Source organism: Diceros bicornis, chromosome X (assembly GCF_020826845.1).
Source record: "Diceros bicornis minor isolate mBicDic1 chromosome X, mDicBic1.mat.cur, whole genome shotgun sequence".
Lineage (NCBI taxonomy): Eukaryota > Metazoa > Chordata > Mammalia > Perissodactyla > Rhinocerotidae > Diceros > Diceros bicornis.
In genome coordinates, this window is record NC_080781.1 from 77937412 (window position 1) to 77958791 (window position 21380).

A 21380-nucleotide genomic window follows, 5' to 3' on the forward strand; every position below is an offset into this window, starting at 1 on the left:
ATAAAAATCCCAATGAGATTTTTTACAGAAATTAATAAACTTATCCTAAAATTCACATGGAAAAGCAAAGGACCAAACATAGCCAAAGTAATCTTGGAAAGAAGAACAGATTGAAGACTCACACTCCTGATTTCAAAACCTAACTAAAAAGCTATAGTAATCAAGACAGTATGGTACTGGCATAAAAACAGACAAATAGATCAATGGGTAAAATTGAGAGTCTACAAATTTACCCTTACATTTATAGTCATTTGTTTATTGACAAGGATGCTAAGTCAATTTAATGGGAGAAAGAATAGTATATTCCACAAATGATGTTGGGACAACTTAATATCACCATGCACAAGAATGAACTTGGAAAAGATGTTGCTAAGACCGATGTCGAAGAGAGTACTGCCTATGTTTTCTTCTAGAAGTTCCACAGTTTCAGGTCTTACATTCAAGTCTTTAATCCATTTGGAGTTAATTTTTGTCTATGGTGTAAGGTAAGGGTCTACTTTCATTTTTTTGCATATGGCTATCCAGTTTTCCCAACACCATTTGTTGAAGAGACTTTCTTTTCCCCATTGTATGTTCTTGGCTCCTTTGTCGAAGATTAGCTGTCCATAGATGTGTGGGTTTATTTCTGGGCTTTTGATTCTATTCCATGGATCTGTGTGTCTGTTTTTGTGCCAGTACCATGCTGTTTTGGTTACTATAGCTTTGTAGTATATTTTGAAATCAGGGAGTGTGATACCTCCAGCTTTGTTCTTTTTTCTCAGGATTCCTTTTGTGGTGATGGGTTGTAATTAGTATTTTGGTGGTGAACATGATGTAATCTATGCAGAAATAGAAGTACAATGATGTGCACCTGAAATTTTTACAATGTCATAAACCAATGTTACTGCAATAAACAAAAAATTAAAAAAAAAAAAAAGAATGAACTTGGACCCCTACTTCACACCATATAAAAATTAACTCAAAATGGGGCTGGCATGGTGGCGCAAGCGGTTAAGTGCACACGCTCTGCTGCGGCGGCCCGGGGTTCGCCAGTTCGGATCCTGGGTGTGCACCGACGCACCGCTTGTCAAGCCATGCTGTGGCAGCGTCCCATATAAAGTGAAGGAAGATGGGCACAGATGTTAGCCCAGGGCCAGTCTTCCTCAGCAAAAAGAGGAGGATTGGCAGATGTTAGCTCAGGGCCGATCTTCCTCAAACAAAAAAAATTAACTCAAAATGGATGATAGATCTAAATGTAATAGATAAAATTATAAAACTCTTGAAAGAAAACATGGGTGTAAATCTTCATGACCTTGCATTAAGCAATGGTTTCTTACATATACCAAAAGCACAAGTAAGAAAAGAAAAAAATCGATGAATTGGACTTCCTCAAAATTAAGAACTTGTGCTGCAAAATATACTAGCAAGATAGTGAAAAGACAACCCATTGAATGGAAGAAAATATTTGCAAATCATATCTCTAATAAGGGACTTGTATCCATAATATATAAATATCTCTTGCAATTCAAAAATAAAAAGCAAATAATCCAATTTAAAAATGAAGAAAGAATTTGAATAGTCATTTCTCCAAAGAAGATATACAAATGGCCAATAAGCACAAGAAAAAATACTAATCAACATTAATTATTAGAGAAATACAAATCAAAACACCACAATGAGATACCACTTCCCACTGCTTAGGGTGGCTATAATCCAAGAGATGGACAATAACAAGTGTTGCGGAGGATGGAGAGAAATTGGAACCCTTAATCACTGCTAGTGGGAATGTAAAATGGTGCAGCTTCTTTGGAAAACAGTTTAGCAACTCCTCAAAAAGTTACACATTGAGTTATCATGTGACCCAGCAATTCCACTCCGAGGTATATACTCATAAGAAATGAACATATACGTCCACACAAATCAGTGCACAAATATTCACAATAGCATTATGCATAATAGCCAAAATTGAAAACAGCTCTAATGTCCATCAATTAATGAATGGATAAATAAAATGTTGTATATCCATAAAATGGAAGATTATTTAGTAACAAAAAGCAATGAAGTACTAACACACGCTAAAACATGGAAACATGGATGAATCTTGAAATCATGCAAAGTGAAAGAATCCAGTCACAAAAGACCACATTCTGTATTATTACATTTATATGAAATAAACAAAACAGATTTTTGCTGAAACTATTCATAAAGAGTCACTTTCGATTTGTTTTTGCTAAATTTTGCTAGGATGTAAACTGTGGTCACATCTATACAGGAAAGAGCAGAACCAAGCGATAGAGAAAGACAGATTTCTGAAGTCATATTTTCAGCACACAAATACATCTGGACACCAAGCAATCCCAATTAAGTGAATTAACTAATTCCCAGTTTAAGTTGGGTTTCTAGCAAGTGCAACTGAAAGAGTCCTGACTAATATGGTTGGTTAAACAACCAATTATTTGCTTTTCACTTCCATTGTGTTTAATATATTGTAAATACAGGAAAGGTGTGCTACAGAATTTTATTGACCATAATAGCTATGTCTTTTTGTGATTATTCATTCTTCAGTAGAATTACTGGCCTGCAGAAAACACCAAACTTTGTTTAGGGGTGTATATATCAATTAAACATGCTGTAACTTGTATAATAACCGAAGTCATATTCAAATTTATTAAAAATTACATTACTTTTTAGTGGTAATAGTAGTCCTTCCACCACTGGAGGATTGGTTATGAGATGAATATATTTCTTGTCTCAACTTCGACAGTTCCTTACAAATAAAAGACAATATAATCATTTGAAAACAGTAGAAACATGAGGTAAGAAGTATGTTCGATCATTTAACAAGGCTACTAAGAATAATTACCTTTTTTCCTTTCTTTGTACCCTTGAGGTATGTTCTTTTTTTTGTGTGAGGAAGATCAGCCCTGAGCTAACATCCATGCTAATCCTCCTCTTTTTTTTTGCTGAGGAAGACCGGCTCTGAGCTAACATCTATTGCCAATCCTCCTCCTTTTTTTCCCCAAAGCCCCAGTAGATAGTTGCATGTCATAGCTGCACATCCTTCTAGTTGTTGTATGCGGGACGTGGCCTCAGCATGGCCGGAGAAGCGGTGCGTCGGTGCACGCCCGAAATCTGAACCTGGGCCGCCAGTAGCGGAGCATGCGCACTTAACCGCTAAGCCACGGTGCCGGCCCGAGGTAAGTATGTTCTAATTCCACTTGAATACCATATATTCTTACTTCATGGTACCTAATAAGTTACATTATATGACTGTGCAGGAATCCACTAACTGGTATAGGATTTCTATATTTGAGGGATCACATGAGAGTGAATGGGCATGGTTCTCAAGATGAAGATGTGAAAGTGTTTGTTCTAAAAAGCTTGAAAAGTATAGCCACAGCAGAAAAGTATTGAAACTTCAATATGGAAGCAGGTATTGTTTCCTAACAGAAAGTCCATCACTGAACATTACAAGTACTATTTGTTCAATAACAGCAATACAACGTTAGCCACCATTTTTGGTAGTTCCTTCCTTCAGTACCTATTTTATAACAGATCTTGGGCTACATGCTACAGATAGAGAGAAATATAACACAGTCGCTTGCTGAAGCAGCTAATAATCTAGTAAGGAGCTCACAGTCTTATTGAGAGTTTCACTGCTAATGAAATACAAAATCAATGTCTTAAAAATACTAAATGCATGATAGCACTTATTTTTTGCTTCAATTCTAGCTTTCGTTTGAATTATCTATCCTGAAACATGAATATTTTACTTTTTCAGTCACTTACATTCTACTTCATGAATAAAGTGAGTCTTGGAAATGTGTCTTTTTCTAGTTGATGGGAAGCATTTATCCTACAGGACTGAGTTGTATTGTTCCTCTCCACCTCTACTCCTTCCTTTCTCACCTCTGACTGACGCTTTATGAGAGTATCCTTTTCTTCCAGCAAGCTTGTCAGTTCATGAAGCTTGAATTGGAAGTCACTGCAACTTCCTTCTCTTCTTGAAACGTCTTTTTGGTACTGATTTAATTGAGTCTAAGGATTTAAAAAGAAATAAGAATTATTATAATTCTCATTTACAAAATAGGTAACTGAGTTCCAGAGAGGTAAAGTGACATAAAGTCATACAGCTAGTTATGAAATGAAGAGCAAAATACCAGTAGTTATAAACATTTATAGAGTTTTACGAATGTAAAATATGAATTGAAACGCCAATTAGGAATTTCTCATTTTTTTAAAGGTGCCTTTACTATTTAGGGCTAGGCATTACCTAAGTAACAGTCCTAGGCCACAAGAATTAAAATAAAGCTAAGAAAACAGGCACTTTAGATTCCTTCAAATATTAAGGAAAACTTAGTAATAGTAACTAATATTATATCGAGATTTGCAGTTCACAAAATATTCCTCCTGCATGACTTATCTCAGTCCTCACAGCAGCCCTGGGAAATAAGTATTATAATCCTTATTTACAACACAGGTAAATGAGATCCAGAGAGGTTAAATGACACAAAGTCACACAGCTAATAGGCAACATAGCTGCGACTCCAAAACAGGTCTTCTGACTCGAATTTCTGTCCATTTTCCTCCTTACTACGTTATGTGTGCATAGATGGCTGTTAGGTTAAAGTGTTATTAGTAATGTTGGGATGGATAAGAAACCAGTGGAGGAAATCTGCTGGAAAAATCAATAGGCTTTTGAACAAATTATATTTTGTTTCATTTTGATTTTTGGTAAAGATTGTACAGTGATATTTGGAGAGAAAAATCTGTGGTCAGTTTTTCCATTAAAATATTTAAATATATTTAACTACATTTAGGAATCAGTAAATTAAGATGTCATCAATTTGACCTAGAATTACAAGATAAGGCAATGTATACTTATTCTCACAAATATCACCCTAATTTTGATGCCAATTAGAGGTACGTAATTCAACACTGTTTTTCTCCTTGTGCTTGACAAATTCTTGCTATGTATCATTCCTCAAAGTCAAGTAAGTATTTTTATGAATCCAACTGTGGCTTTGCTAGATAACCTCGAATGTTGCTCTTGCCTACATAAGTATACTTTAGGCAAGATCATAAAGGGTTTTCCCCAACACAAAAAAATAAATAAAAGTTAAAAACCAAAACTCTGAACTTAATGTCTTCTTTTGCTTTCCTAGAAGAGATTAAGCTAAATTAGAAAACAATTTAGCAATATTCTATACTTTGTGATATATATGTATTTAAACAAAAGGTTCTATGGTATATATTCCTAAAACTCTACCTTCAGTTGATTTTTCTTTGTAGCTTTAAACTTGAAACCATAATTATCCTATTAGAAAGTTTGTGCTGACCTGTGCATTTATGCAGTGTAGGATCAACATACCCTTAGCTTGGAGATCTCTGTATCTTTCTCTGTTCTTAAGTTTTTTACCATCTCCATGTAATGGTTGCCAATCTCATCCATTTTAACCTGCAGCATTGGGCCTGAGCAAGTCTCAGAAACCTACACAAGACAAAATAACTTTCTGTAATTGGATTGTTAGGAAGGAAATACATATTGTATTACAAGGCTTATTATTAGGTGAAAACCACATGATTAAACAAGACATTGAAATAACAAGAGCGATTTTTAGGAATTACATTATACAGCTCAAATGGCAGTGAAATAAGACCTAACTGCATGTGCGATCATCAGAAAGCAGTCTATGTATTTTCTCAAGATGAATAGGATATATATATATATATATATATATATCTTTACTATTGCCAATGCTGGGATTACAATGGTATAACTAAGGCAATAACATACGTAAAACAAAATTTTAATACCTGCATTCTAAGATTTTTATTCTCTTGCTCTAAATTACGCTTACAGTATTCCAGTTCTTTTAGTCTATATTCCATATCTGATAGTGTATGTCGAAGAGAGAGATTGTTTTCTTCCAATGCTTGGCATTTTGAGGTTGAGTCCTGAAGTCCTTGCTGTAAAGAAGACACAAATAAATAAGACAAATGGATTCTACTTTGGGGGGAAGAGTGCTCTTTTAATTGATTAATTCAGTGAAATATAGCAAATATTTTTCCATGCCCAGTTTTCTTATATACTTACCCTTAAATGGTAAGTTAAATCAGCCATGTAAGATATTGGATTCTTGCCTCTAGTCTGACTTGCCTATCTTGAGTGAGAAAGAATCAAGACTAGATGAATTTTCAATGTACCGATTTAGCAATCTGACTCTTGTAACCCTTTGACAATACTGTATCCTGCCCTCTAGTAGGCACAAAAAAGGCCACATGCCTGATTATTTAAGTGACAACTGGAAACTGAGAAAAAACTGGGGAGCTTCAAGGCAGCAAAGATTAGGAAAGGATCAGCCTTAGAGACTCATTACAATTTCCTAGGAATCATCTCCGCTCAGACATTTGGAGAACACTTATAGAGTTCATTCATTCATTTATTCATTGCACAGATATGTTAAGACCTACAAAAACTTTTAATCAACACATTAGTAGATTAAATGAATGAGTGAACTTAGATTTTCAATATTTATACAGTTCTTGTCACCCAACAATACAGATAACTGTGGACTGTATAGATACCTTATATCTAAAATACATAAGGTTATCTATTGCTTTGAGAGGGCTTTTAGTCATTGGAAATACCCAAAGAAACTCAATTCTCATATGAATAAATTGTTCCATCATATTTTAATTCTGTCTGGATTGTATCTCATAACTCCAATGTGCCAGTAATTGTGCATATGAAAAGCTATCAGTTTAGTTTATCATCAATGAAAATATCAACTTACCTGCTGCTGGCGATTATTTGCTCTCACTGATGCCAAGAGTTCTTCATACTCTTTTATTTGAGTTTCTTTGAATGCCAGGTCTTTCTCAAGTTTTATCTTGTCATTTTCTAGTGACTAGAAGCAAAATTACTTGTTTTGACTCAGAATTACAGAAACTTGTCAACAGTTACATAATACAAAGACTTGTTTACATTGGAAGGTTTAAGTACACACTTGGTTTCATTTGTAGTTGCTTAATAAAGCAGAATTCTTAAAAGTTAAGCAAAATATGAGATATAAAAGGATTTAAACTTTAAAAACCTGCATTGAAAGAGACATTTTGATGTATTGACTAATTCTAAGTTCAATGAAGCAGAGCCTTCTGAATTATTTTAATGTTTTTCCCCAATCTACAAAGACTCCTTGTTAATCCCAGCAGGTGGTGAATTTTCAAATTAGAGTCTAAATGTGTTCATCAGAACCCAGAAACAAAAAAAAACCACTCCAAAATCCTCAAGGAGTTATTCATTGTATAGAAAGTATTCTGAATGCATCTAGCTGATGGCACCAAGAATATCAATTAAAATAGAAAGGGTTAAGTTCTTGGAGAAAGACGTTTTCAAGTAGTCAAAGAAACAGGGTATGCTTTATTATTACAGAAAAGGGGGAAATTCCCATTCAATGAGACATACTATTCTAATTATACAAGCTACTCCCTGGCTTTAAGCATTAAATTACCTTAGTGGTAAACTGAATAATATGAACACACCCAACTTTCTTTCATTTTTACATTGGACACCTCTTTTCTCCTCTCTCAATCCCAATTAACTTTTTCAAGAAAATAACTATGTCTGGGTGAGTATAATATTGTTGTGTTCTCTCAGATTTTAAAAAGGTAGACTGAATGCATTGATTTCTATGTTACGAAGCTAGGAACTAAAAAGGCTTAAGAAAGAAAAATCAAAATAAATGTTACTGTCAAGTCATTTTGAAGATGTCCAAGCTCCTCTCGTATGTTGCTGAATGTGGACAGCACTAGCCGGAGTGATTTATCAGACATACCCCTCATCTGGAGGAAGGAAATGATTGATGGTTTATTTTTACTAGCATTTAAAAATAAGCAATATAAGTGATAGTAATCTTATCTTTCTGTTCCTACAAGCAAACTTATTAACAGCTTTATTTATTTATTTATTTATTTTTGTGAGCAAGATAAGCCCTGAGCTAACATCCATGCCAATCCTCCTCTTTTTGCTGAGGAAGACTGGCCCTGAGCTAACATCTATTGCCAATCCTCCTCCTTTGTTTCTCTTTTTCTCCCCAAAGCCCCAGCAGATAGTTGTATGTCATAGCTGCACATCCTTCTAGTTGCTGTATGTGGGACGCTGCCTCAGCATGGCCCGACAAGCGGTGTGTCAGTGCGCGCCCGGGATCCGAACCCAGGCTGCCAGTAGTGAAGCACACGCACTTAAGTGCTAAGCCACGGGGCCAGCCCCTAACAGCTTGGTTTTTGATATGGCAATATTAGAATATGATACAGGGGCATCTTGTCAATAATATGTGTAATTAATCCAACCAATATTCCTGAAGAGATCATAGCTATGTGATTAGAACAAGGGTCTATTATTTTTTCCATGATGAAGTATCATCTTTCTCACAAGACAGAAATCTATCAGCAAATTCTCAAATTTACTTTTATTCTTTAATTAAAGATTAGAAAAAACTGAGGCAGTCAACCTTCACATAATAAAATGCATCTCCCTAAGAGTGCTGCTAAATGCACAGATTTTGCCTGAGGTGTGAAGAATATAATACTAAAGTTTAACCTTGAAGAATAGAAACATCTCAAATTTTAAAGAGGAGGGAGAAAAACCCTTTCACTAGATTAAACTCATTTCTTCAAAGAAAAATGGTTTTAAAACCATGCAACTTCCGTTTCTGTAAAAATGGAGTAGAAATACCTTTACATATTCCTCCTACTAGGTATACCTAAAAGCCCAGGATGTTATGTATGCAACAAACATGTAAAGACTCTGAAAGGTGGAAAGAAGAAGGAAGTCTGGTTAGGAACATTGGGACCTGAAGAACGACACAGAAGTGAGTACCTGGGTTTTCTTTTTGCTTCATATATAACAGACTGGTGTTGGGGAACCAGTAACCCAGAAACACCAATGGATACAGACAACAAAAGTCCCTAGAAAAGCCTGCTCTCTCTAGCCAAAGGACTCTGAAGAGGGTAGCCTAGCAAGGCAAAAAACTTTTAAATAGTAACCACTCTACTCCAGCCAAACACTACAGAAAAAAAACCTACAACTCTACTCCCACCGAAATCATCAAAGGCCAAGAAAGTAGGCTAGACTTTCCCCCTCACCAGGCTCTAAAAGGTGTACCAACACCATTCATTAGGTTCGTGTTAGAGAAAGCAGGGTGAAGAGGTGGGACTTTATTGCCCACTGGGCAAAAATGAGACCCCAAGTACTGTGGTGTCAATTGAGACTAGAAAGGGAGCCTAGGCTTTCACCTTATCCAGCAGTAATGAAATACTGCTCCACCTCCTTGCTGAGGTGATGTCAGAGGATTCTTAGTGGAAAGTCAGGACTTTCATCACTGCCCAATGGAAATGAGGCCGTTCACCTTGCAGTGTCAGTGAAGGCCAAGTGGGAAAGAGTAATGAGACACTCTTCCCCATCCAAACCAGGGTGATATCAGTGAGGGCTACTTAGAGAGCCAAAGTTCCTATCCCTGCTCAGGAGGAACAAGGAGCTCTTCCCCTGACCAGTGTCAACAGAAGTTGGGTGGGGAATCTGGACTTCCACCCCTAGCTGGCAGTAATAGCTGTTCCCCCACTTCCACTGTTGTTTCAGTATCAGAGGGGGCCTGCTAAAACAAGATTTGAATAAGATCAAGAGTTACAACATAATACTCAAAATGTCCAGTTTCCAATAAAAAAATCACTCATTCTAAGAACCAAGAAAATATCAACTTGATAAGAAAAAACAATTAATAGATGCCAACATCAAAATAACATAAATAATAGAATTGTCTGACAAGGATTTTAAAGCAGCCATCATAAAAATGCTTCAAAAAGAAATTACAAACAAACTTAAAACAAATAAAAAATAGAATGTCTCAGCAGCAAAATAGAAAATCTCAAGAAACTAAATGAAAAGCTCAATAATTAAAAAATAAAAACCAAACCCTCAACAGAAGGACTAAAAATCAGAATGGAAAGGACAGAGCAAAGAATCAGTGAACTTGAAGACAGAACAATAGAAAGTGCTCAGTCTGAACATCAGAGAGAAAATAGACTGGAAAAAAATTGAACAAAGCCTCAGAGACCTGTGGGAGTGTAAGACATATCTAACATTCATGTCGTCAGAGTCCTAGAAGGAACGAAGAAGGTAGAGCTGAAAAAGTATTTGAAGAAATAATGGCTTAAAACTTTCTCAAATTAACAGAAATCATAAACATACAGATTCAAGAAGTTAAGCAAACCCCAAACAGGATAAACCCAAAGAAATCCATGCCCAGACAAATCAGTCAAACTTCTGAAAACTAAAGATAAATTTAAAATCTTGAAAGCAGCAAGAGAAACCTTAACTATGGGGAATAACAATTCAAATGACAACAGATTTATCATCAGAAACCATAGAGGCCAGAAGGAAGTGGCACAACATTTTTAAGTGCTGAAAGAAAAGACTTGTCAACAGCAAATTCTGTATCCAATGAAAATATCTTTTAGGAATGAAGAGGAAATCACAACATTTTCAGTCAAAGAAAAATGAAAAGAATTTGTCACTAGCAGATCTACCCTAAAAGAATGGCTGAAGGAAGTTCTCTGAAAAGAAAGAAAATGATAAAAGAAGGAATTTGGAACATCAAGAAGGAAGAAATAATATGATAAGCAAAAATATGAGTAAATAGAGTAGGTTTTCTTTTTCCTCTTGCATTTTCTAAATTATGTTTGATGGTTGAAGCAAAAAATTATAACACTGTCTGATGTGTCTCTAAATGAATGTAGAGGAACTATTTAAGACCACTATATTATAAATGTGGAGGGCAAAGAGAGATAAAGGAAGCAAAATTTTCTATAGGTCACTGAAATTGATAAAATACTGATACCAGTACACTGGGATAAATTACGGATATATATAACGTAATACTTAGAGCAACTATTAAAAATGCTATACTAAGAGATACACTCAAAAGCACTAGAGATAAACCAAAATGGAATTCTAAAACATATTCAAGTAATCCACAGGAAAGCAGGACAAAGAAAACAGAGAACAAACAGAAGACAAAAAATAACAATGGCAGATCTAGCTCTAACATATCAATAATTATAACTTGGTCCAAATACACCAATTAAAAGACAGAGATTGACAGAGTAAGAAAAAAACATGACCCAGCTATGTGTTTTCTACAAGAAACTCCCTTTAAATATAATGAAAATTAAAATACATATATCGAAAGTAAAAGGTTGGAAAAAAAGATATACCATGCAAACATTAATCAAAAGAAAACAAGAGTGCTATATTGATATTACATAAAAATGACTTCAGAGCAAAGAAAATTATCAGGGACAGAGAGGAACACTACATAATGATAAAAGGGTCAATCCACCAAGAAGACATAGCAGCCCTAAATGTTTATGCACCAAACAACAGAGCTACAAAATGTGTAAAACAAAAACTGATAGAACTGAAAAGAGAAATAGACCAGTCCACAGTTATAACTGAAGACTTCTATACCCCTCCCTCAGCAACTGATAGAACTACTTGGCAGAAAATGAGCAAGAATATAAAATAAATCAACAACAATATCAACAAAAGAATCTAATCAGAATTTATAGAACACTCCATCCAACAACAGATACACATTCCTTTCATGTGTCTATGCAACATATACCAAGATAGACTATATCCTTGACCATAAAACAAAACTTAGTCATTTCAAAGAATTGATCTCATATGGAGTATGTTATCTGACCACAATGGAATCAAACTAGAAATCAATAACAGAAAGACAATAGGAAAATCTCTAAACATTTGGAAACTAAACAATACACTTCTAAATAATCCATGGGTCAAAGTGGACATCTAAAGAGAGATAAAAAATACACATAACTGAAAGAAAATGAAAATACATATAATTTGTGGGACATAGCTAAAGCTATGCTGAGAGCATATTTATAGCATGAAATGCTTACATTAGAAAATAAGAAAGGTCTCAAATTAATAATCTAACTTTCTCTATCAAGAAACTAGATAAAGAAGAGCAAAATAAACCAAAAGCAAGCAAAGGAAGGAAAAAATACACACAAAAGCGAAAATCAATAGAAGTGTAAACAGGAAAACAATAGAGAAGCTCAATAAAATAAAATCTAAGTTGTTTGAAAAAAATCAATAAAATTGATAAACCTCCAACAAGACTGACAAAGAAAAAAGAGAGAAGACACAAATTACTAGTATCAGTAATTAAATAGGGGATGATAGTACAGACCCTGCAGACATCAAAAGGATAATAAGAGAATACTATGAACAACTGTACACATATGAATTTGACAATTTAGATTAATTTAAATGGACTACTTCTTTGAAAACCACAAGCTACTGCAACACACCCAATTTGAAACAGATCATTTGAGTAGACCTATAACTATTAAGGAATTGAATTTAGAATTTTTTAAAACTCCCAAAAAAATCTCCAGGCCCAGATATTTTCACTGAAGGATTCTACCAAATGTTTAAAGAAGAATTAATACCAAGTCAATACAGTCTCTTCCAGAAAACAGAAAAGGAAGAAACACTTCCCAGTTCGTTTTATGAAGCTAGTATTATTCTGATACCACAACCAAAGAGAAGGCAAGAAAAGAAAACTACAGACCAATGTCTCTCATCAACTTAGATGCAAAAATCTCAGAAAGAGTTTTTCAAAGAAATAGGCCCTTGAATGCACTTTGGATGGACATCCCACCACCAGAGATGCTATCAGTTATGTCTCCAAGATTCAGGTTCTGCAGAGCATATATGTTCCCCACACCACTGTCTCTTTATAATGCAGACACTTTGAAACTAAAAATAATATTTCATTTAAGTTTCACAAATATGCCACCAGGTCTCATATTTGTATGATCAAAAAGGTTTGAGACCAAATGTCTAACTTAGAAATTGGCCTCGCTAGACAAAACTAGATTATCTTTAGAATCCTTTCTTGCAAACATGTGTTCTTTTTCTCCATATTTCCTTGGCACCTATCTTGATCTGTCTCTCCTTTCATTGTAGGGGAATTTACTGCTCCAGTGATCTCTAGCCTTCCACTGTTCAGGAAAAGCACTAACCATCTCTCACCGCCAGGAGTAGAGTGGGAAGGGGTAGAAAGTAGAATGGAGAAGGGGAGAGCAAAGGCTATCAATTAGAGAGTCAGGTTGTGCTACAGCAGTAAGGAGAGAATAAGAGCATTCCATAACAAGGGTTTAATATTTCTAGAATGCTTTCCTGAATGCTAGTCATTCAATACTCATGTTTGATAGTCTGACCAAAAAATAATGCAACCCATTTAATGGAAGTATAATCAACTCTTGTGAAACAGGATTTTTATTTGAAACTTTCTGTTCTTAATTAAAGGAAGCATTCTAGGCTAGTGGTTTCTTAAGTGTTGATCTCACACCCACTCTTGACCCCATCTCACCTGCAGAATATAGCGAATTTGCTGTTTTGTAAACTCTGACAATCCTTTAGGAATCAATGATTCAATGTCTTCTGACTATAAGAAAAGAGGTTTATCCATTGAACAGATACACATTAGTATTTTAATCCTGGGTCAGCAGTCCACAGACTTGTGCAGCAGGGCATATTTTTAGGGACATCAAAAGATTATTTCACTTTTTGGGCAATAGTTGCTACAAACTTCATTTAAAGCCTTATCAGTTCTTTTAAAAAATTGATTATAGTACATACACCATGGAAAGAGCCCTGAATTCCAGGCATTTTAAGAAAAAGCTTTGGGCAACAAATCAGATGTTCTATTTTTTTATTTTAAGTAACTTAAAAACAAAAGGATAGTCTCTTAAATTCCATTAAACACTTAATTTCAGTGTATCTTTCAACAACTGGAAGTTTTGTTGGGTGGTAGATATGACGTTTTAGAAGCTGATTTTTTAAATAATGAAAATTTGGTGTTTATTGAAATAAAATTAACCGTTTATTAAGAATTTACATAAAGCTGTGGTGACTTTTGAAAGATTATGATATTGCCACGGCAACATTGAGAAGCTTCAACTAATTTTAAGTTAAAAGCTGAATTGAAGTCAGTATTTCTTAAAGACAATTTAGGGCTTACTGAATTATTGTAAGGAATGCAGTATATCAGTACATTGGAGAAAAGATAAAAAGTAACACAAAAGAGGCCATTGTGCTTTATATATTACATTGAAATCAGTTATTTCTCTATTTGATGATTTATTTCATTAAAAGTAATTATTAACGAAATGTTCACATATACTAGAATTAATACCTGAAAAAAATTTACTTCCAGTTGCTGGCTATTTGGCATGGGACATACAAGGTTTCAAATTACATTAAAACTAAACTTGCTATTTATTAATGTAGATTTCACTTTTCTAAAGCAGACAGTATGTAGTCAATGAAACTTTAAATGTTCTGATAAGCAAAGACAAATTAAATCATTAAGCGACAGCTGATAAAACATTGTATGAATGATTATTATTTTTACTATTATTACTTTTACAGCCATTACAAAGATATAAGGGTTATATCATTTTAAAGGAAAAATGATCACTATTCCTTTCACTAACGTGTGTTTCCAATCTAATAAAGGTATCAAACTAAAACAATATTATTAGTACAAATATCAGAATCTGCCTTATAAACTATATTTGATTTTCAACTGTTGTTGCACTTACCTCATCTGTAGACTCAAAGTCCTGTTTGCTGCAACAATGAAAAAAAAAAGATAGATAACCTTAGGAAAATGTATACATTGATCATATATAAATGCTCGTGTTCTAATTATTTTATCTTACTTTTTGATACATCATAATAGCACTGATTCAATTTATAATCCAAACTAAAAATTTTAAATTAAAATGAAAATGACACTTGAAAAAAATAAAATTTTCCTGGAACTAGCTAATCTATTAAAAATGAACAACATCCAAATAACAAGCCAATAGAATGTGTAGAATTGGCTAGTACCATCCATTTGCACCAGTCCATTTGTGGCTAGATGTAGAAGTCCTCAGTGCTTGGCAATAAATGCTACCTGAGTGAATAAACAACAATAATAGTTGTTCTCTCTCTATTTCCACCTCCCTTTTCTCCTTGTATTGCTCCCTTTCAGTGCTGATTCCAGCTTCTCTCTACAGCGTCTTCAAGTCATTCATGCTCTTTTTATCAAAATCAAAACTTTCAAGACAAAACTGAGTAACTCATTCAATCTACACTACAATATATATGGCAATGATGAAGCTTAAAGGGTATTTGAATGTTTACATAAGGACAGAGCCTTAAGCAGCATGACCAAAATTCTAGTAAGATAATAGAATTTCCAGCATTAAATTGAAGGTTTGGCCACCAGGATTGGAAGGCCCTTTGTGGAGCCATGTTAGGCAGGCAAATCCTGCAAGAGAATTGTTAGTCATTATACCAGTCTGGCACTCACTCCTTTGGGGAATGGTGAAAGCTGGGAAGGATACAGTTCTAGTGTTGTGAGCGGCTACAGACAGGCCTTTATTTTTGCCTACTTGCTCTCTCTGCACTTAGTGTAAGAATTGGGCTCAAAATACATATGGTGAACATACTTGTGAAACAAAAAGCCAGTACACATGTGCTGACAGCAAGACAGAATATTTTAAAATAAGACGGTTTCAGAAAATCATAGATATATGACTGCCATATCCTCAGTACAACAGAAAAGTATTTTAGAGATATAAGCTAGTACATTAGCTCCTACCTTTACCTTCTAAGTAAGTACTTATGAGTAATATATTGTTTACAGAGATAAGTGGGTCACTCACTGTGCAAAACCTCTTGCATGCGTTTATAAAAATACACAAGCTAATGTGGAGAAAGAGAACTGAAGATTCCATTTCCCAAGGCATAACTGCATATGTGCAATCGTCTGTATGTATGTATGTGGTATTTCCTGTGTTGCCCAAAATAGAAATTGTGGAGAGGCCCTAGCAAAAAAAAATGAAATATCTTCTACTTTTTAAATGTTTTACTAAAGTAACTGCATGCAAATATTGGAAGCTAAAACAAGTTAAAAATATGAATCACAATGCAGTTTTAGTAGTCTTGCATTATTGTTAACTGGAATTATCACACTATTAATAGACTTTTTATGTTTAAATTTTCCATTCCAATGCCAACCTAGTACACACGTCTCTAGTCACTTACTTCTTTCTACAAATAAGGAAACAAAACAAAGAAACAAAATGAGACAATCAACAGCACTTAATACTGGAATTTGAAAAAGTAACCAGAATGGTTTCTTAAGACAACCTTCCTTAATTCTGACCCTGCAGCCCACTCATTGTTGAGTTGCAATTTGGAAAGAGAAGAAAAGTAGAAACAAAAAGGGAGGGAGAGGGGAGAGAGTGGAAACAAATAGAGCAGAGCAGGGAGGTGGAGAGGTCAGTGTGGATTATGTTTCTGTTCAGCACTGGGGGATGGTAGCCAGAATTACATTGGGCAGAAAAAAAAAAAGAGTGGCACTCACTGTATACCATCTCACCTCCCAGGAAGGAAGGAATGTAATAAGGAAAAACAAAAAAAGAAAGAAAGGAGGGAGAGAGGGAAGTAATGATAAGAAAGAAACTGACAACCTTCTGACAAACATAAACTCTTAAGCACCAAAATTTTATGAGACCCTCTGCGTGCTAGAGTGTTTACTTATGTGGGGATACTAGCTTTCTATTTTCTTTTTGGTATTTTTAGCTACTCTAGGAATTAAATTCAAGGCTTTGCAGTGCTTAATTACACATTTAGGTCACCCATGTACATTTAGCAAATGAGAGGTCACCCATGTACATTTATCAAATCAAACTTCCTTCCTCAATGAGAGGAAGTTCTTTCAAAACCCCAGATTAGACCTTTACCTGGATGACCATTATGAAATAATTTATCTTTCCTTGATAAATTATTTTGTCTACTTCTAATTCATATGAGATTAATACATTTAGAATATATTTAACTGTATTCTATAAACCTTCACTGAGTAGCGACTTTATCAATGCCATGTGCTCTGAAGTATTTTTGGACAATACAAAATACGAATATTATCTTGTCCTGTACTTCATACAAACATAATTGTTCCAGGGCAAAATTTGAACAATGTAAAATCGGTCTAAATCCTGTGACTTCTTCAAATTTGATGATTCAAAAAATTGATAATTTCTTTAATTTGTCTGCAATATCTTAAACAATTTGGAGATACATATCTAGTATTGAAAGGTTAAGCGATTTGCCTAAGGAGAAAAAGTTCTCAGAGTATGAGTTCTAGTCCCAGATTTTGCCACTTTTGTGGCCTTAGGTCAGTGGTTCTCAAACTTGAGCATGTATCAGAATCCTCTGGAGGGCTTGTTGCTGGGCCTTACCCCCAGAGTTTCTGATTCCATAGGTCTATTTCCAAGTTCTCACATAATGCTGATACTGCTTCTAAGTGCATGTCTTAAATCATTTATTGCTTATAGCAAATCTATGAGATAAGTATTATTATTATAATCCCTATTTTACAGATGAAGAAACTGAGGTACAGAGAGGTTAAACAAGTTGCCTGATATTACACATGTAGTAGGTAACAAAAGCTGGGACATGAGCCCCAATATGAACTCTGGATCTAGAATCAAAGTACTTAAGTCTATGTCTCTATATGCTCTTGATTTTACAATGTGATACTTTGATAGAAATATTCACAGGTCACGATTAATGCACAGAAGAGAAACACCTAGACCAAACTGAGTATCTAGGGAAGGCTTTACAGAAAAGCTGAGTCATAGTTTACAGGTAAAAAGAGTACTCAGAAATGTTTGAATCCATCTCAAGCACTTAGTAGCTGTGTAACCTTAAGTTAATAACTTACTCCCTTGGGTCTCCATTTGAAACTTTTTAGGGTTACAGTGTGAATTAGATAATGTAGAAAAAGCACTTAACACAGTGTCTGGCACATAGTGGACACTCGATAAATAATTGATGACAGAGTAAGGGGGGAGATTTTAACGTAGTGACCTTATGCAAACGGATGAATGTGTGAAATAGTTGGGTAATGAATGGGAGAGGGTGTTGATTAGTATAAAACAGTGATGAAGGCCTAGCTGAAGATGGAAATCATGCGTTTATAATGACCCCAATTCAAATAAATGGCTGTGCTTTTCTCTAACAGTGTTCAACTGCATGGGTGTAGCAGTAAAGAAAGCATTCATTTATTCAACAAATATTTATTGAGCACCACACTAAATCAGTCACCAAACTAAGCACCAAGGAAACCAGGGTAAATAAAACAACTCTCATGGACCCCTCTGAATTCTAGGGGTAGTGAGTGTTGGATATTGGACGGAGGAGATGGTGGTGAAAAGCAACAAAAAAAAAGCAAAAAGCTAGACTAATCCAGGGTTGAGATTTTGCTAAGTGGGAGAGACAATAAGATTAGAAGGCAAGGCAATTGAGGGTAATGGTAAGAGAATGGTTGCAGTCATGAATATGAAAGCAAGGAAAGTTAGGGAAGAGGGAACTAGTAAATGGAGAGAAAGAGATGTAATAAATTGAGAGAAAAGAGACGGACAAGAGATTAAAGATCTCTAAGAAGTAGAAGAATCTAGTTAGTGAAGTGTGAACCAGAAAAAATTCTACTGACTTTCCTTTATCCTCCAGATTTTTATGAATTTGTGGAGTTTTCCTAGATTTTGCCTGATAGATGGCCATATATATGATGTGACTATGTAGTAGAAGGCAACTTTTGGGGTGTAGCTTATGGAATTCATTTCATGACATAATATGCTCTCATCTATACATGAACAGTTGATAAATTGCTTATGTATATATATATTTAAATATATAATTATATATTACTTATTTTTAATATTATATAATATACATATTTATATTTACATTGATTTATGAATAGATGTTTATATAATTTATATTTGATATATTATCATTAAATAAGTTATATGTATTATAATATATACTATTAAAATAATACATAACATATATAATAGTATATAACACTAAATGTATATTAAACTCTGGCCTTCATATGTTGAGCGCACATCAGTGGAAGATAAACAATAGTGTGTTGGCGGTGGGATTGTATCTTATATCTTAAAACAAGTCAGTGTAACAAGTCAGTGTGCCATGCAGTTTTTGAGCTCCTTGCCCAAGAGGCTGCATTTGCCGTCAAAGTACATTACAAAAGAAGGTACACAGAATTCTTTACTGATCCTAAAAGGGCTGTTGTGATCTTTTTGATGATTTTCATAAAGAACATTAACTCTTAAAATGAGACATTTGCTCAGATCTTCTCATATAGTTACCCTGTTTCCCCATTAAAAGTACTAGAATTTTGCTGTGAACCCAAAACTGCTCTAAAACATAAAGTCTATTAAAAAAATACTAGAGTATTGTAAAATTTTTGATAGCTACATCAAGGCAAATGATATATTTACAGTACCTTCCTCCAATTCTCTGCAAATGTTCTAATAAGCAGTGATATAGATCCGTATTTTTACGGCTTAGATCAGCAAGCAACTCTCCAAAATATTTGGGGTCCAATTTTTCAGGGCCATCATCCTGAATTATCACCTGAAGAAAACATCAACCACAATTATAAATAATATTAAATGTTGCTAAGTTCACAGATGCTTTGATGTAAAATGAAAAAAGTGAAATAACCTGTTAATACAAGTAACTCATTACAAAGTCATCACCTGAATCAAGCCACTAAATTTCTTTGTATCTAGGGTATACATTTTTCAATATGGGGGGAATTTAAAGGAAAAGTAACATTGCAGTAACATTTTCAATTTCACTTCACTCAAGTCTAAGTGACCTAATGAATGCAAATCTTGAATAATTTATATAAAATTTATTGAATATAGATGCTTAAATAAAACAGTAAAACAAGTAATTCAAAATCTTTGAATTGCCCATTATCACAACATGGCTTACTCATCTGTCCCCTGTTGGAAAAGAAAATGTGAATTATTTGAATTTTACTAACCATAGAAGAATTAATTTCATTTGGACTTGCATCCTTTCAGAGCAAGTCAGCTTGATTTATTAGTGTATCTTAAAGTTGGATTAAAAAACCTTCTCAATTCAATGTGTTTTTATGTATTTCTTGTTGGATTCCCTCCATTTAATATCTGGACTGAATATCTAGCCAATCTGACATGAGAAAGAGCAGTTCAGGGCCAAATGTAGAAAATTCCTAGACCTCATAGGCACTTGAGATCCTAAACACAAATTACTATGAATAGTGTCCTAAATAAGACCTATTCTATTGACTTCATATCCTTTGGTATGAATCTTTTCAATATTATTGACTACCTTGTGTCCATCCTCAAAACAACACTACCTGGAGGTTAATAACTTAGGTTGCATTCCATACTACCTTTGATATTACATGTGGGACCAAAGATGTCTTATAAATACATATATTCCTGAATATATATATATACATATATATATATATGATAAATAAACTTCAAATTTGACCACTGATACTTCCTTTTCACACTGTCCTCTGAATGCAGACCCTAAAAAATCACGTATGCTGAGGCAAATGGAAGGATTGCAAAGTAAGCAAAGATGAGCTTTCATAATCATGTCTGTGATACGATAAGCCATTTATAAAATACAGATAAATGGAAGAAGCCACATTCAGCATACAGTATAGTATCATCATGTTTTTATTAAGATATATATTTTTTTTACATTTTTAAAAGTCTGGTTGAATACACCACAGTGCTACCTTATCCATGTACCCTTTGAAGTTGCTTTCCTAGAGAAGTAATGATTGCCTCCTAAACCGAGTCAAGTCTCCTATATGAAGGGATGAGTAGATGGATAAATTGGTAAAGTCAATACCATCATACAGTATGTTTAAATGTCATAGCATTAATAAGTTGTATATATTCAATATAAAACCTTTAAATGCTTACATGAACATAGTAACACTTTCTATTTCCCAACATGTTCTCTGTTCCAGCCATAGTAAATTTCACTGTCCTGGGCACACATCCTGTTATTCCTGCCTCTGGTTTTTACCAACATTTTTGACTCCTTCGAATACTCTCTCTCCTTCTGGCTGTGTATCCAAATCTTACCCATCCTTTGAAATCCATCTCAAGATCTACCATCACCATGAAAACTGAAACAATGCCAGCCAACAAGCTAATTCAGTTAAGCTCTTTGTGCTCAGTTATCTTGAACTGTTTTCATATTATTTTACATATGTAAATCTTTTTCTCTTAGCACCCTCTCCTTACCCAAAAGAAATAAACAAACTTAAGAGTAAAGAATGAGTCATCCTTTTTAATATATCCCATAGTATCTAGCACAATACTGATTGAACACCCTATAGTTGCTCAGTAAGTACTTGTTG

General features: G+C 34.4%; 1 protein-coding gene across 3 annotated transcripts in view; it reads right to left on the reverse strand.

The window, feature by feature from the left end:
• The window catches only part of POF1B (POF1B actin binding protein), a 94593-nt gene that overhangs the window by 25544 nt on the left and 47669 nt on the right, over positions 1 to 21380 (reverse strand). For all 3 annotated transcript variants that reach the window (XM_058536281.1, XM_058536279.1, XM_058536280.1), the window contains 9 exons: positions 19446 to 19576; positions 14680 to 14707; positions 13446 to 13520; positions 7732 to 7824; positions 6777 to 6890; positions 5797 to 5949; positions 5351 to 5470; positions 3889 to 4017; positions 2664 to 2746 (listed from right to left, as the gene is read on the reverse strand). In XM_058536281.1, the coding sequence (XP_058392264.1) occupies positions 2664 to 2746; positions 3889 to 4017; positions 5351 to 5470; positions 5797 to 5949; positions 6777 to 6890; positions 7732 to 7824; positions 13446 to 13520; positions 14680 to 14707; positions 19446 to 19576 (926 nt within the window). The remainder of the gene's footprint in view (positions 1 to 2663; positions 2747 to 3888; positions 4018 to 5350; positions 5471 to 5796; positions 5950 to 6776; positions 6891 to 7731; positions 7825 to 13445; positions 13521 to 14679; positions 14708 to 19445; positions 19577 to 21380) is intronic.